We start from the raw sequence: 16,918 nt of genomic DNA on the forward strand, positions 1-16,918 counted from the left end.
CAGGACAAGGTCATCCAGGCAGAAGGCAGCAACTCGTCCCTGCTTGAGGACGTGGAAGCCCTGAGGAAACGTCTCCTGAAGATCCAGGGTAAAGATGAGGAGGTACGCAAAGCTGAGGACCTTTGCCGCACAGTCAGGGAGAAACTGGAAGAGGAGGAAAGCCTTACAATAGAGCTAAAGGCAGAGATTGAACGTCTGCAGCGGAGGATGGCTGAACTGGAAAAGCTGGAAGAAGCTTTAGGGAAAAGCAAGTCTGACTGCACCCAGCTCTGCCTCAGCCTCAATGAAGAGAAGAACTTGACCAAGAAGCTCTCGTCTGAGTTGGAGACGCTCAAAGCCCGTTTGAAGGAGGTAGAGGGGTCTGAGACAAAGCTAGACAGAGCAGAGCAGGCTTTGGCTGTGGAGCTTGAGAAACTCAAGGCATTCACACAGACCTTTGTGAGTGAGCGGAAGAGGCTACTAGAGAAACAGAGAGAGGATGAGAAAATAATTTTAAAGTTGAACGAAAAACTGGACCACCAGAAGAATCGTCTCGGCATGTCGACGGACCCCAACCGCACGGATTTCATGAGTTCAAGAATTGAAGATGAGCTGTCATCCACAGGGCTCTTCACAAGTAAACTGGCCGGCAAGAGGAGCCTTGACTACTTAAAATTGGGTGACGACAACATTTGTATTGTGAACAAATCTGAGAATGAGAAGAACAGCGGCCTCGAAGGCTTGCAAGAGGAGGACAACAAGGTAAAGGAGCTGACGCAGGAAGTAGAGAGGCTGAAGAACCGCCTCAAACAGTTGGAGATAATGGAGGAGGATTTGAAGAACTCAGAGTCCAAAAATATCGAACTTCATGAAAAGTTCCAGATAGAACGAAACCGAGCTCTCCAACTGAGCGAGCAGGTGGAACAGCTCAGGACGCAGTTGTGCGGAAAAGGTGGAATTGGGGGAAATGGAATGAGTAATGTGGATAAACACGGCAATGGAAGCACGAGCATTCGCCCCAACACCCCTGCTAAAGTCCTGGAGAACGGCAAAGCTGAGAAAGAAGAGATTATCGTGAAGGGAGGTTTCAGACAAGAGAAGCCTAAATATAGAAGTGCTGCAACTGCCTCTGAACCGAGCTCGCCCAAACACAGGAACAGGGAGCTCTCCCCTCAGCACAAGAGAGAAACCAAACTGAGGAGTAAAGAGCTCAGCCACTCAGAGGAGGGTTCTCCGAAGTCCGTGAGGAGAGCCCTCAGTCCTGCTCACAAGAGCAGAAGAACATCCAAAACCCCAACTACTGCGATTTCATCTGATAACGGACTGCGAGACGCAGCACGAGGAACTGAGGAAAAGACAAGAGGAGCCACGTACAGCTCCGCGAACACAACTTCTACTGATATTAAAAAGGTGTCTGTTCTTAGTCGCTACCCTCCGGCCGCTAATGACCAGAAGCCACTGCGGACGGCTCACAAGCAGACTGATGGGGACATTAAGAAGAGCAGAGAAAAGTTTTCAAAGCTGTACGTAGGTAGTGATAGCGAATCCAACAACTCTGATGTAGTTCCTGAAAGCTCCAGTACCATGAACAGTATCTCTGCACTAGAGAAGGAAACGGCTTCAGATCAGGTATCAGTAGGCCAGGTTCAGGAATCTGTCTCTGGATCTCTGGCGTCCAAAGCCAATGGATCATACACAGCCTACAGATCTCAAATCACTCCAATGCTTCCCAGTGACCAGGGGTCAGAGGGTCATTCCTCTGCCTCTGAAACAGAATCTACTGGTTCAAGGCCCTCTGAACCCGACCCTGTAACTGAGACAGCTAGTACGACTGCAAGCAGTAGGACTGCGACCTACAGGTATGCCAGATACCCCCACATCCATGACTCGCATTCAGAGGGCTCTTCTTCGAGGAGCTCCTTCGATGAGGAGCTGCACAACAGGACACTCTCCGCTGAGGGAGGCCACCACGGGCCTGTGCACACTCCGTCCGGGATCGAGATCCAACGAGTGTGCAGCCCGCGAGAGGCGCTGAGGTCAAAAGCTGTCATCAAGCCCGCTATTGTTGAGATCGATAGAAAGGAAGTCATGATTTCAGAGCCTCTGTCTACAAATAGCAAACCCAAGATCTCTACCAAACCGGTCGTGACGACCACAAGTAAAATGACCAGTAGTATAACCTTCTACCCCAACGACCCGAGCTCTTCCAGAACCAGCAGTCGCAGCAGCAGTGTGTCCAGTGAACCTGTGCCTATCAGAGAACGCCACACATCCACCAGCAACATCCTCATAGGTAGGTGTTCACAGCAATTTCCTTAGTTCAGTTAACTCAGTACTCCATAACGGTAACAATATCTGAACAAACCTGCTACAGTGAAGGCAGTGTTGTCATTTAGTCTCAAAGGTTAACATCACTGTAAAGTGAAGTTTGTTTTTATTTCTTTTATGGTTTCACATTGTATTAATTTGCAAGTATAATTTTCAAATAATAACAATAATTGTCAAAATTCTGAAAGTTCAAGAGGTTAATTAAGTTTGTTCTAAAGTTATTTTTATTTTCAAGGAACAGCTGAAGTGCCACATGATGTTTCATGCAACGAATGGCAATTCATCCTAATGAAATGTTTTACTTGGAATATTTGTGATATCATTTTACCAGGTCCCAGTAGTGACCACCACGGCAGTATTTCCGTCCCATATGAGATCTCCATACCCAAGAGTGAGATCACCTTGCGGTCGTGCCCGGACCAGAACTGCGGGGCAGACAACCTCTGCGATTCCTCATCTAGGTCTAAACTCCAGACCTCCACCAGCCACCGGTGCTGCCAACGCAGCAACTTCGGCTTCCAGTCCCTGGACGCCACCTCTGCTGACTTCAACGACACAGAATCAGGCTTTGAAAGCAGCAGCAGCACAACCACAGTCACCAGCTGGGTAAGCCAAAGACAAACTCAGCTCTCCCAAGAAGACAGTTTACCAGACACGAAGAATGTGACCGTGAGAAGCACCTGGAGGAACAGAGGCGCCATGTCAGGGGACGAGCCAGGTCAAGGAAGAGGGGGAACGAGGGCAATGACGGATGGTGAGTCTGAAGATGAAGCAGAAAATGCGACAACATGGCGGGCTTTCCGGGCAACCACATTTGACACGGAAGAAACAGGAAACAGTGGAACGGGGGCTGGTGGGAATGCTGCAGCACAGAAAGGAGTCAAGCCGTCCCCTGCAGAGGTGAGAGAACGAGTCCAACACAATGTTGCAGTTGAAAATGAGTACTTTTCTTCCAAAAATATAGCCACATGTTGCTTTTTGCTGTTCACTATCGCAGGTATACATGCGTAGGATCAACAGTGTGGTTCCTAACACTAGAGAATCAGAAGAAGCAGGGCTTCGCCGAGCCAAGCGCTCTCAGTCCCCTTCTACGGAAACAGGAGGCTTGGGAAGGACCATGCCCCACTCACCTGTTACCTCTCAGTCCTGGAACCGATCATACTCTCCTCACTCTCAGCAACCACCGGTAGGAACACCAACTTCAAGTTTTTCCACTTTTCTGCAAGAGCTATTCATTTTAGTAGTTATTTGGTCACCGATACTTAATCTATTAGTGTCCATTACTATGACATGTTTTCTAGTACCGAGTTGAAAAGTGCTTTTACAGGTTGTTGTTTTTTTTTACATTGAATGTGAAATCTCTCACTTGAGGTTCATGGCACAGCGTTAAACTGACTTTCTGACTTGTTGTACCCCTCTTTGTGTTTTTTTTTTTTTTTGTCTGCATCCATGGTACTTTTCTCAAACATTTCTAGCATAAATCAAATATGATCCTGACGCATTAGTGTAGGTGTAACTGCTAAAACCAGGCTCACAGGTTAAGGTATTTTTCTGGACAACTCTGCGCATAGTTTTGCCTTGAAGATAAAGAATCCAGAAAGTACCGCCCGCAGGCTCCTGGTGTGTCCACTTTGCATTAGAGCTCAGCTTGTATTTTTCCCTGACGCCAGGCTCTGGGACTTCAAGCTTAGCACAGCAGTTCTGCAGGCCCCGCTCCTACTGCCCCAGTAAGCACAAAGAGAAAAGGGTGGAAGAAAAAAAAATGAGGGAGGATGGAAATGAAAACGACCTCAACAGGGGGGAAAAAAGGTTAGAAAAAGCTCAAGGAGAAGAAAATAGCTGTCTTGTATTGTAAATGCGCCACCACATTACAGTGCATTGCAGCTCTGCCTGGTTGCATTGCTATTCTACACAAAATATACTGAAAGCTGCAACATGTGCAGATGTGTGTTGATGTATGAGCCTACTTGCATCCTTTTATTTTGCATAGACTCTATGTACATTTGTCAGAGTAAAGGAGCATCTATTTGTGGCTTTAATCTCAGGTTTCCACATGCAGTTGGTATTTTTCACATCAAGTGTGATGAAACTTTTTCCCATGTTCAGCCTCACATGTCACTTGTCCAACAAGTAGAGTTCTGTACAAAGAGCCAGATTTGTGATATCGTGTGTGCGAATGCATTCACACGTGAGCATATCTAGAGTTTAATAAATTGCGTGTGAACGTTTACACGAATCATCAGAAAGACGAGGTGAAAACTACTAATGGGATACATCATTTACTTATTTGTCTGTAGTAAATTGTCAAATGGATGTAGTCCTGCTTACAGTGGGCTCCATGGCTGCAAAAACCTCGACCCTCGACTACAGGCCTCTGGGTAAGACCCCCGTGTGATCCCCTTTAAATATACTGGACGTCGCCAAGGAGACAGACACACACACAAACTGTCTGCCGTCTCTTCCATCATCCTAGCTGTCCGTTGCGATCGAGAGCGATAAAGATATTTCCAGTTCAAATGTTTTTTGCCTTTCATTTAAAATAATTAAAAAAAAAAAAAAAAGCCTGGAGAGACTTCATGCAGCCCAAAATGAATACTTACCAGTTTTACATGCAAACAGACACCGTTACAGCATATTTTAGCTGGACTCTCTCCTCTTCAGCGACCATCGTATGAAAACACAGCAGCTAACATGGCTTTAGAGCTGTAATTGCCTGCAGGGCCCCTCCCTCTCAATAGCCTCAATGGGCTTCGTGAAATCAGACTAACACGGAGCCTCAACCCTCTAACGCCCCCTTTAGTCACTGATATAGACTGGTATCAGGGGCCTTTGTTTTGCAGAGAATGACTCCTCCGCTCTCCCTCCCTCTTCATCCTCTCACTATCCCACTATCAAGCTCTGACATGAACAAACTGACTTTGAGTCACGTGTTTGAGGGTCTCTGTGAGGGTCAGTGCCAACTCGCTTCCATCACATGGCCTTGAACCTCACTGCATGGTTCACTTACCCTGGTGAACCTGGAGCCCCCAAACAGAGGCTATCAAACAATACCCATCTCTGGTGTGGAAAATCAGCAGTGACCTGATAAACTGCTGTCTTGTTGTCCCTCCTTAGTTTTTTTTTTTTAGTCGTGCAGATTGTCATTTTATTTTGGAAATTTCCGAAAGCAACTGGTTTGACTCTGCGGTACGATAAAACCTTGCTCATCTTGATGTTTGATGCATGAACTGGTCACTCCATTTGGATAGCAATTATGAGCAAGAAATTGCCACAGTGGGTGAAAAAAGAAAAAGCTTCAAAACATAACTGGGCTTTGAAGCATGTCTTGGAGCACAGCCGATCATCGCTGGTTTGGATTTTCAGAACATTTCAGCGGTCTGAACGGCGTCCATTCCCAAGAGGCTTGGATGAATACAGCTGTAGTTAGGGCAGAGGAAGGTTGGGATTAGTCTGTGATTGCAGTGTCAGAGGTTGATAGAAGAGGGTTGTGTTATTGCAAGGTTGTAGATGGAGGCACTCTAGTCATCATGAACTGACATCCCATTGATTTTTATTGAACTAGGTATCTGTGCTCCTCTTATTTTTGGCCAGACCATATCCACTAAAGAAGCAGTCTACATGTGTTTCTGTTTTTAGGCATTTACTCCCCATAAATTCTCTTTGAACATAAAATGAAACAAAATCACAGGATCATCCTTTGCATATGTTCAGGAAATGTGTTTATTTTGTTGAACATTAAAATCTCAATTTTTTTTTTACAACCACCTTTCACGTCGCAGTGTTGAGGCTGAAAATCGGCTCACTGTAAGGTGCTATCGATCGATAGTCATTAAGGAGGAGACAACATTCCCAATTCCTATAAGTACCCTCGAGCAACTTGAGCAAACTGATGGCTTATTGATTGGCTTTCTTTTTTAAGCCCATGTATAAATCACGTTGACGTCATTTATTCAAACCTTTAGAAGACAGAGAATGACATCTTGTCAATTTGTGAAAAGTCATGATCATCTCTTTTTCTCTTGAATCTGTGGCTGCTGTTCAACCTCGACTACGACCAAAATACCTTTAACAATAAGGACGTTCCCACCTTCTCAGTCTTTAGCTGCTCTTTGTGTTTAATGCTAATTTAGCAAATAGCAGCATGCTAAACAAAGGTGATGCGCTTTGTTAACATTACCTGCTAAGCATCAGGTTGTTAGCATCGCCATTGTTATCATGTTTAGGCTGCAACTGAGTGTTATTATCACTTAATATGTAAATTATTCGATTCATCCTTTTGTTTGTAAGATGACCGAGGGGACATCTTTAGATGTCTCGTTTTATCTGACCAGCAGTGCCAACACATTGAGTTTAGTGCAACAAAGAAAAGCATCAAATCGTCACTTTTTAGAAGCTTAAAAACAGCAAATATGTTATTTTTTTGCTTGAAAATGACATAATTATTTGATTATCAAAATAGTTGTAGATTATTCTCTGAAGATTGACCAATTGATGAATTGTTGCAGATAATCTTAGACATGCTGTTGCGTCCGCACAGAACCGCGAGCATGAATGAGCCTAACGGGTCAGTGTTAGAATGAGGACGGGCCTGCTCTCTACAGGAGTAACTCCACGCCTCAGACAGCAGAACAGAACCGATTTGTGGTACTTCCTGTCCACTGTAGCAGTAGGAAACCTCAGCCTGGACGTGAATGAGCCGTGAACTTGTGTTTGGCTGAGGACAGCGGGGCCGAAACGGTCGATGAGCGAGATACCAAAACATCCTTTGTTGAATCAAAAAACCAGCGGCGGCAAGGTGAAGTGTGGAATCAGAGCCCGCTGTACTCTTCACTGTTCGCCTGATGTGACCTGCACAGAAAAATCCCACTGGAATAACATTTCTGCAACGCAGCCGGGTTCGTTTTTCAGTTGTAGGACAATGGACCCTGTACAAGCGACCCATGAAAAGCAATAAATGAATGGCTTTAATAAATCATGACAGGCATTAATCGTCTGGTTAAATCAGACAAAAATTTCACCTCTTCTGAAACATTTCACCTGGAGTGTTGAGGGTATTGTTTTACTGGAGAGCAGATTTAAGAGTTTGGGTTGGCAGTGTACAATCATTCCTTAAAATTGGGCGAGAGACCAGGGGCAGACAGATTTAAAGCAGCGATATAATTTGTACCGCAGAAGCTCCTACTTGTTTCATTTCTTAAATTTGCTGCCTGTCATTCGGCAGCAGAGAGCAAGGTCTTTTCACAGTTTCTGTTTTGGTTTTCAACGGGAGCCCCTAGAATTATTGTACTGAAGAAATACCAGCCTTTTTTTTTTTGTCTTAAAACTCTGTATGACACTTTTGAAGATATAGTTTAACATTTTGTTAAATGTACTTTTTCCGAACCTTGGATGAGAACATTGACACCAGTTCTCATGTCTGTACATTAGATTGGAAGCTGTAGCTAAAATTAGCATAAAATACTGGAAACAGGGGAAACAACTATCCTGTCAAAAAAAAAAAAAAATACAACTACCAGCAACTGTAAAACTCACAAAGTACCTCATATTTCTTTGGATTTATTCAGTACAAAAACCAAAGTGTAAAAAATGACGAGCTGCGGGCAGAGACTCCAGGAAGTTGCTGATTCCAGCTTGTAACTCACAACTTGTAGGTTTTATACTTAAGTGTTTGTACGGAATAAACCAAAGAGATATAATGCTTTAATTAGTGAGCTTTAGAGTTGCTGTTAGCTGAATTTGGTAGCGTTTTCGGACCTTTTCTACAGCTATAGGCTGTGACTTCATATTTACTGTGCAGACAGTTTTGTTTTTAATATCCACATGTAACTCTCTAAAAGAAAGCAAATAAGGTTATTTCCCCAATGTCAAACTGGTCCTTTAAATGTCTCGCAACATTTGTGCCCTGTTCATTTAACATATAGAAGTTGGTAGAAGTGCAGCACTGCCTCTTCTCTCCTCATTATGTTGCTGCGCTGCTTGAGGTTATTTAGTGTTGCTGACTGTCACAGCTGGAAAATGTTACTGCAGGGAGTCAGATGCACATCAACTTACTAAACATCCTTTATTACAAGCTGACGTTCCTCTGGAGCAAATATTTTCTTAATCAACTTTGAGCCACATTGGGGGGGGGAAAGTGGCACAAAAAGGGCACAATTTCAAGCATTTTCTTTCATTAATACATTCCAATGTCGTATGTGTTTTTAGTTTGTTGTTAACCCAGTCACTTCGTGTTGTACAGTACAAGCCCTTCTTTTTTTGTTGCGTGTCGCAGGACCAGTTGAAGTCCATTTAAAGGAAACCTTGAGAAAGCTCTTGCAGCAGTGGCTTACCATAGAAGGAGAATATGCCACTCGGCTGTTTCCTCCCCCAGTGACTGAAGCAGGAAGTGACCACACTGAACACACCCACTTGGCAGCGTTCGCTGGTGACTGATTTCCTGTCTGTTACCCCTGGAGACTCAGCAAGGCAGTCCAGCAGGGCTCCATTAAAGCCAATTAGCGAGAATGCGTTCTAAAACTGCATCCGAAGCCAAACTCCAACCCACCAAATGTCACTAATTATGGTGCTTTTTCAAAGCTGAAATTACAGGAGCGGGGTGCTGTTTCTGTGTGCAGGAGGAACTGCATCGTCATCTAACTCTCGCTTTCTTCGAGCAGGGTTACTGAGGTTATGAGAGGGGACGTGCCGCTGTAGCTACCACAAACTAGTAACTTGGGGTTTGTTTTCTAGTCAGCCCACCAAATTATAAATCTCTCAGCTTGGGGTATGTTTGGGGTTTTTGGTTGGGGATTTTTCCCCTGGCAGAAGTCCACATGGCAGACTTTCCTTGTCACACACCAGTTAACATAAACGGCATGTTTTTAATGCCCACATAAGACAAAGGTCCAAACAGGGCCCCGAGCCGTCCATACAAAATGCCCAGAACTCCTGTTCACAACTCCAGAATATGGAATTGAATTAACGGAGCTGTGTTTTAAATTGTGTTTCTGACCAAGCCAAACCAGAAATCCAGCTGCAGCTGCTTTTACAGATTTTTATACTAATTTCTTTCTTTGTCTTATCTTCTAAACTTTCCAGGCAGCTGATAGCCTCGACCCCACTCCAAACCCGAGCCACAGCCCGGCCGCCTGGAGACGGAATCTACCCAGCACCGAGCAGCACCACCTGGGGAGCTCCTACGAGCGGTCGCCCAAGGCAGCAGGGGCCTCGTCCAGAGGAGGGGAGCCGTGGTCCAGTCGGGGCCAAGGGTCAGGGGCCAGAGGGGAGGGGAGGAGTGGAGCGGGAAGCAGACTGTGGAGCCACCGTCAGTCTGAACACCATTAGAACAGCTGGGTCGGAGCAGCAGTTGTACAGCGAGAGGACAGGTACGAGGAGGCAGCCGCTTTACTTTTCCTCTGACTCCTGACACTCATTAATTAAAGGATATTAATCACCCCTGCTGCAGTGATGTCACATCTCTTAAGGGCCTTTTTACATCAAATGTGCTGTATCAAGCTGAACTAACACAGTTTACAGCAGGGGTTAAATAAGTAGAGAGACATTTAGTGGGAGGCTCCAGGTTCACTTACCTAGAACTGTGCTGCCAGCAAAACTGAGAGAAATATTCCTATGTACCAATTTTATTTACATTAATTTAGGAATAGTTTTCATATATTTCCTGGACAGAACAACATAATTTAGTACAAAATAGGGAACATTTTATTTTCCCTGAAATAAAAGCTCAATTTAAACCCAGATAAATATTTATTATACATGTATGATTGGAAGCTTTATTCCTCTTTTTATGCGAACAATTTCCATATTTTACATATTCATCTGACCTGCTCTGCACTGACTAAAACATTGTTCACAGTTTGCTGGGAATGAATTTTAATGATTTTAATTGGAAGTGTACCAATTGAGCATGGTTCCTATTTTCCACATAATTAGGACCAAATTACTTTGTTCTTTCTGGCAAACATTCCAGGAAATTATGAGAAAATTACAGACCAGTCATGCTTCCAAAGAAGATGAATAGTTATGATAGCATTTTTTTAAATATGATGGAGTCAGTAAGATCTTTGTCTTCATTTTTCCTCAACAGCACTCCATTCATTAAGCTCTAGTGGCACGAGGAGGGCTGAACACCAGACTCCCATCAGCTAACGGCTCCATATTATACCACCATCTCCACCAGACAACATCTGCAGCTTCTGCAACAAGTAAAGAAAAGAAAATAACTGTTGCTGCCGACGAACCAGAGCGGCGACGCCGAGTGAACGCTGAGACTCTTCCCACGTGAAACTTTCCCTGAGAGCCAGTGCCTGTACAGTGTTTTGGAAGTCGCCTCACCAGCCGATGTATCCTCTTCTGCTTCTTGTGTTGGATGTATTATAGTGTAACCCCTGAAACTTGACAAGGGAGAGGCTGGCATGCTGGGGAGGGCTGCAGATTTCCCTGCGTGCTGCACAGAGGAAGAAGGACTCATAAAAGTGAGAAAGCCTTTCTCGGAGAACCATCACAGTAACCTCAGCGTAGCTGGACGAGTCGCTTTTGCCTCAGAATTTCAACCTTTCTTCGTCGCTGAAAAAACAAACTCGATCTTCAGTCAACAGCATCTTCATATTCATGTAGAATTTTTCACAAACCAAAAGGTCTCCACTTTAAATGTGACCAAAAACAGGAAGCGAATTACCCTCTTTTTTTCTTTTTTTTCCAGCCTCTTTCATCCTGAACTCATATTTCACCGGAAGTCCATATATGTTTCTTTTCCTGTTTTCTCCCACATACATAAGCAAACCAAGCAAACATATCCAAACAACACATATTTAACTTCAGGTTTATTTTTAACCCCCGTCACCACTTTCTGGCATGCAGTGACCTCAAACTGGATCTAATTTGAGGTCTAAGATGTTAAGCGAACATTTGCATGTTTCAAAGTAATAAATGAACAGCACTTGAAAGATTGTGACTCAGCATGCAGCCTGCTTAAAGGATTGCTGGTTGGCCACATTTTAGGAGCACACACACACACACACACACACATTATTTGTGACAGACTGGGACCATATTTGTTTTTTGTTATTTTGTAATTCGCTTCCTGTTCTGCATCATCTTTTCTTTGTCTTCTCTTCCCCTATCAAGTGAAAAGACAGTAGATTGCACGCAATGAAACACGTTGCACATGTAGAAAAAAAACTGAATCTGGCAAGGGGTGGGGTGGGGGTGCATTGTTTATAACCTCAAACCATGATACAATTTCCATAGTGCTTTGTTCTACAGCTGTTGCAACTGTCCTCATTCATGCAAACTGAAGAGAGCCATAGAAAAATGGAGTTTCTGTTTAAACTGAACATTGGACTTTGGATTACCAGCAAACCTGGCCTGGCAGGGCAGACATTTGATTTCGGCGCCGCCGTAAAATACCGCGCACACGCCAGCCAGTCCGAGGAAATAACCCGAGGGGTTGGACTTCTAACAAGGAACTGACGCTCCAAGCTTGTATGTGACTGGATTCGCCGTGCGAATCGTCCCAGATTCTGTCCGTTTCGTATTTCTGTAGAGGTGTATTATTTTGTTACGTCATGAAACATCAACTCGTGGTTGGTATGTTGGAGCAATCTCCCATCGGCGGGGGCCACTGCAGCAGTGACGGTGCCGTAGAACACATTTAGCCGCTGGCCAGTAATAAAATGAGGTGTTTTCGTTGAGGTAAATGGTGCGTGAGCAATGACAGAAATATCTTGCTGACATTTTCAAACTTTTCTGTAAAGTCTTTCATCAGGCTCCTGCTGGATTTAAAGACTTACACAGGATTCACTGCGGAACAAGAGGCGACGTAAACTCTGATCTCAGAACGAAATATCTGAATGTCGCTGAGTAATGCAGCTGAGGATGACCAATTGCTTGATGGTTTGATGCATTACTCCAACACGAGTGCATTTTTTTTTTTTTTTTGTCTCTTGAATCCACTAAATGGCAGAAAAAGTTTAACACAACCATAACTGTGAGAACTCCGGACCAAGTTCTGGATCTGTTGGGGATCTTGAGACTCTCTGAAGCCTGCTCTCCACCTGGTTCTTCTGCTGTTGTTGTGTCCCACCCTGCTGGGGATGATCCGATTCACTCCGAGTACAGAGTATATTACCAGCCGTCATCTAGCTGTAATATTTATTAGTTCCCATATATATATATATATATATCTATACAGGTTCTTTTATTGTGAAGAGGTCTGCCTGGTGGCAGGAGCTCAGTCTGTCGTCACTTTACTGTTTATGCAAGCAGGAGATTATATGCAATCAAACTGTCCCCCATGCAATGTCTGTAAACGTGCCAGTCACCATGATGTACATACGGATCGGAGGTGACGACGGTGTGATGAAACGCAAGTTTGTTTACCTTCAGAATGCACATTTTCGCTAAGATTTATTACCCTTATGTTTACCCTTTGCTAGATATATCTACAGTATGTTCATGTGTGCCTTGACATTCATTAGAAGAGCTAGATTGTTCCAACAAACTCAGACCATCATCATATTATTACAATGCAGATAAAAAAAAAAAAAAACAACAACATGCGATACTTATTGTAAAGTTCAAATTTGTGTTTTAAACTCGATATTTTCTACATTCGGAGGATTGTTGTAAAATGTTTTGGTCGTCTGAGGGAACTCTTCCCTGACAGACATAAAAAAAAAAACAGGGTTGCTTTTCTTTTTTTTCTGACCCAACTCCAAAGCAGCTGTTTTATAGAGTACAAACCGCGCCACCCAAAAATCGCCATCCTTTGGATTTGACTTTCAGAGTGGCAGAAAGGATTGCCATGCGGCCTCTTCACGGCCACTGCTGGCTTTGTGATAGAGCAAAAAACAGACCAGACATACTGTTCAGGGCTTTCAGTGCACATGCCAAGACTTGATGATCATATAGTTCCTTCTGTGCTCCCTTTTTTTTTTGTTTCAAGTACCACTCTTCTCATTCAAACCAAGAAGGAATGCCATCTCTTCCCCACTCTCTCATCTTTTCAACCAATTCCAACTTTCCTTTCAGTATTTTTTTAGAGAAGCCAAGTGTCCCCGTCTTCCTCTTCCTTCTGCTGTTTCTCTTGCGTTTCCTTGGATTCTCATTTCCTAAAAGGAAAGCCTTGGCCCTAAACGGCAGTGATAAGTGTTGCTGGTTCAGAGAGTTGCTTTATTGACAGCCAGAGGCCTGTCAAAAGACAGTGATGGGCAGCTCCCTGGGTAGCTGAAAGGTCAGAGGTCGGGGCTGCATCTAATCCCGTCTCTACATCTTGGCTCAGGGCTTCTAAATTACAGAAGCGCGGAAGACGGACAGCTTGGCAGCGACGGCCACTTTGTGGATAATTAAAACGCACAAGCGTATTGAATGTCCAGTTCTGCCTGCGATCGTGCTGCCGCAGATACACGGGGTCCTTAATACGCGCCGTCATCGATGCGTCAGGCAGGTTTTGGCATTTTTAGGCTCGACGTGTGAACCGGTGTGTTGGAAGCTTCTGCAGATCCCAGAGTAAGAAGCTGGTGAATGACAAATATGCACATGTGTGTGTGTGTGTGTGTGTCAGAGCAGGCGTGTAGGAGTGGAGACTATTTTCAGTTTTTCTTTTGAGGCTGACATCACTCACTGTGGGTCAGGATGACTGTTTATAGCCACTTGGTGATGTAAGTGCGAACACCAACAACCTTTATCCTGCCTAACTGCCCCGCCATACATTTCGGCGTCACCCGTTTTCCCTCCATCCATGCAGACAATCCTGCAGAGTCATCCTTACATCAGCCACACTGTGAAGCCTCTACCTTTTAAATCATTTTTTTCTCTAGAAGCTTTTGTTCTCTCTCTCTCCCTCCACCCCCCCCCCCCCTCTTTCCCCTGCCGGAGGTCCCGGGAAGAGCTCAGCTGTCGGAAACTGTAAGGTTTTATGACACGTCGGAGGGGTTTCCCTCCTGAAGATGGGGTTCAAAGCAAGCAGAGCTTTGTAAAGGGCAAAGTTGAAACTCCATCCTCCGCACCTTTTCTTCCTCACGTGGCCCCAAAGTACACCAACGCCGCCGCCAACCCGGCTGTACATCCGCTCCGTCCATTGAAACTCGACTGTGTGCCGGCACCAAAGGCCGGTCGTGGCTTCTATCTCGCATCGGCGTGCAAAAACTCCACCACTCGCGCGTGTCGGGTCTTATTCGGTGCTTCCAGTGGCGAGAGGTCTGTATCGCGTTGACGTGGTGGTATGTGCTGATTGGTCATCCGGGTCTCCAGCGAAGACTTTACAGGTTTCAAGACTTCTCAGGCTTTCGCGGCGCTGTAAAGACACAGCGGGGTTCTGGGTGTTTCCGAGTTTGACGGTTCCTCTGATTGATTGGCGGTCTTGCAGAACATGTGCCGAATCAGAGCTCGGCTATAATGGCTGCCGTTGTTGCAGATTATTTCGGGAAGGTCCGGGGACGATATAAGGAGACGTAGTGGAGAGAAAAGGAGGCTGCTCGTGATTTCCTGCTCAAACACCAGATCAAGAGCTAATAGTGGTGTATGTATAAACATCTGTTATTTACAACTCATTGTGTCCCCCCCCCCCTTTTTATAAAGTAGACTAGAATGTACTTAGTGGAGATTGGAGTGGCGAAGCAGTAACGGCTCTCGGGCAGCGAGCAGGCCCTTGTCCTCAAAGGCCTCCATTGTGAAGCCAGGGTCATGGTGTCATAGGGTGGCGTAGGCTGTAATCTGCACTTAACCAGCACTTAACTTTAAGACCTCAAACGACTAATGCCCCCTTTGTTAAAAAGTTTCCTCCTTTGTGTCCCAGAACCGTACCTGCGGGTGTGCTTTCAGCAGCTCTGTGCCGAATGCACCACAGTCACGTACGTTTAGTATGTTGCGCACCAGCCGAACTGGAGTATTTACGCATCGTCTCGGCGTTCAAGGAAAATGGCATGCGCGCTCGGCGGAGGAATCGTGTTTGAACTCGCGTGTCGAGGCATGGCGCCCCGTTATACCCGCATCTCAGCCTACTAATATTGTGCCAAAAATCATTCCACAGTATTTACAGTTTACAGTTGGAGACAGTGCCAGTGTTCCCCCAGACGGATACCCCGTCTTTTGAGATACTGAAATAAAGGGGAAATATTCAATTTGAGGGTTTTCTTTTTTTGTTCTCTACTTACGTATGTTTTTATTTCTTTGTTCAACAAAAGATGTCTTATTTTGGAATCTATATTGGATAGATTTTATTTAAGGAAAATCTTGTAATTTTGTAAAGTGGGCCTTATTATTGAAATATATAAAGTATTTGTCCATCTTGATTTTAAGAATGATATTTTTTTGTTTTTTTTGCGAGGTCATGTGTCTTCCATCATTGCTATTACACTCCTGGAGAGTTCTTCTTCCTGTATTTTGTGTTTGTTAGTGGAACGCGAGACGTTTCTCGCCCGCCTAGGAGACATGATGACGCGACGCGGGTCGGACAGAGAGACCGTTTAAAACGCCGAGAGAAAGCAGGAGAGAGGGAGGCGAGCGTCGTGTCACGGTCATCGAAGAATGAGAGTTATGTGCGTTCTGTCGGAGGCGAGCAGGTCTGCGATGCTGAGTGCTTCACCATGTGTCGCTCCGGGTTTTGTTTTTTTGGGTTTTTTTTTTTTTAAATGGGGACCGTTCAGTGCTGCGGCCGCTCCTCTGTTCTCCCTCGCTCATAAATTCAGGGTTTGTACATCTTCTGTGCTGTATGTTTTGTATGTGCTGCCAAAGAAAGAAGCGTGCAGGCCCCAGACACACACAATCACATATATATATATATATACACACACACACACACACACGCGCGCACATACATATATATATATATGGAACACACACAAGTAATTAACAAGAATAATAAAATTCAAATTAAAAGACGACATTTGTAACTGGATCTCTTACTTACACTCACAGATACAAGAACTTCTAGCCTGTACAATCAACTTTTTTTGTATTTTTTTTTTTTTTTTTTATAGCCGAGTGTTTATATATTTGTCTGCGGAAGACGGCGACTTGAGACATAGGTGTCAAACACAAAAATGGATGTAAAGAAATAAGATCACAAGGGTTTTATGATTTATTATTGATTCTCAGTGTGTCAGCAATGCCATGTGGATTAAGTGGGGAGGCTGCTGCTGTTTTTTTTTGTTTGTTTTTGTTTTCTTTCAGTTTTAGACTTAATACATTGTGCATGTTTTAACCTTACTGTGGCTGGCGCACTCTGCATGTAGGTCTCTTGAAGCTGCCAACTGTACAGCAGACCATATGTATTCCAATAAAAATAAAACGCGACCTGTTTGTAACACGTGTTGGAACCTGTGTGTGTGTGTGTGTGTGTGTGTGTGTGTGAGTGCCGAGCTGATCCCGTGTAAAACTCAACCGGGGATGTTAATCTCTTTTCTACTTTTTCGCTGAACAAGCTCAGCAAGTTTTGATTTCATAGTGGTACACCCTCTCCCTCTCCGTGTGTGTGTCCAATCCTTTGGTTTGTACAGGGTGGATGGGGATGGTGGGGGGGGGGGGGTAGCAGCTGACGGTATGCAAAATAAGCACGCAGACAAATGAGGCAAATTGGTCAGGTACAAAGAGGAAAACCACAACCCGCTGAGGA

The 16,918-nt window shown here is 44.6% G+C and overlaps 1 protein-coding gene across 3 annotated transcripts in view; it reads left to right on the top strand.

Annotated features, from left to right (window-relative positions):
* Positions 1 to 16,610, top strand: part of luzp1 (leucine zipper protein 1) — a 46,943-nt gene extending 30,333 nt beyond the window's left edge. For all 3 annotated transcript variants that reach the window (XM_069152447.1, XM_069152448.1, XM_069152446.1), the window contains 5 exons: positions 4 to 2,272; positions 2,639 to 3,207; positions 3,305 to 3,493; positions 9,385 to 9,671; positions 10,391 to 16,610. In XM_069152447.1, coding sequence (XP_069008548.1) covers positions 4 to 2,272; positions 2,639 to 3,207; positions 3,305 to 3,493; positions 9,385 to 9,630 — 3,273 coding nt within the window. In that variant the 3' untranslated portion in view covers positions 9,631 to 9,671; positions 10,391 to 16,610. The remainder of the gene's footprint in view (positions 1 to 3; positions 2,273 to 2,638; positions 3,208 to 3,304; positions 3,494 to 9,384; positions 9,672 to 10,390) is intronic.
* The last annotated feature ends 308 nt before the right edge of the window (positions 16,611 to 16,918 follow it).

The sequence above is a fragment of the Embiotoca jacksoni genome, unplaced genomic scaffold (genome assembly GCF_022577435.1).
Source record: "Embiotoca jacksoni isolate LCO1_2020_lvr unplaced genomic scaffold, fEmbJac1.0.p SCAF_18, whole genome shotgun sequence".
Classification (NCBI taxonomy): domain Eukaryota; kingdom Metazoa; phylum Chordata; class Actinopteri; family Embiotocidae; genus Embiotoca; species Embiotoca jacksoni.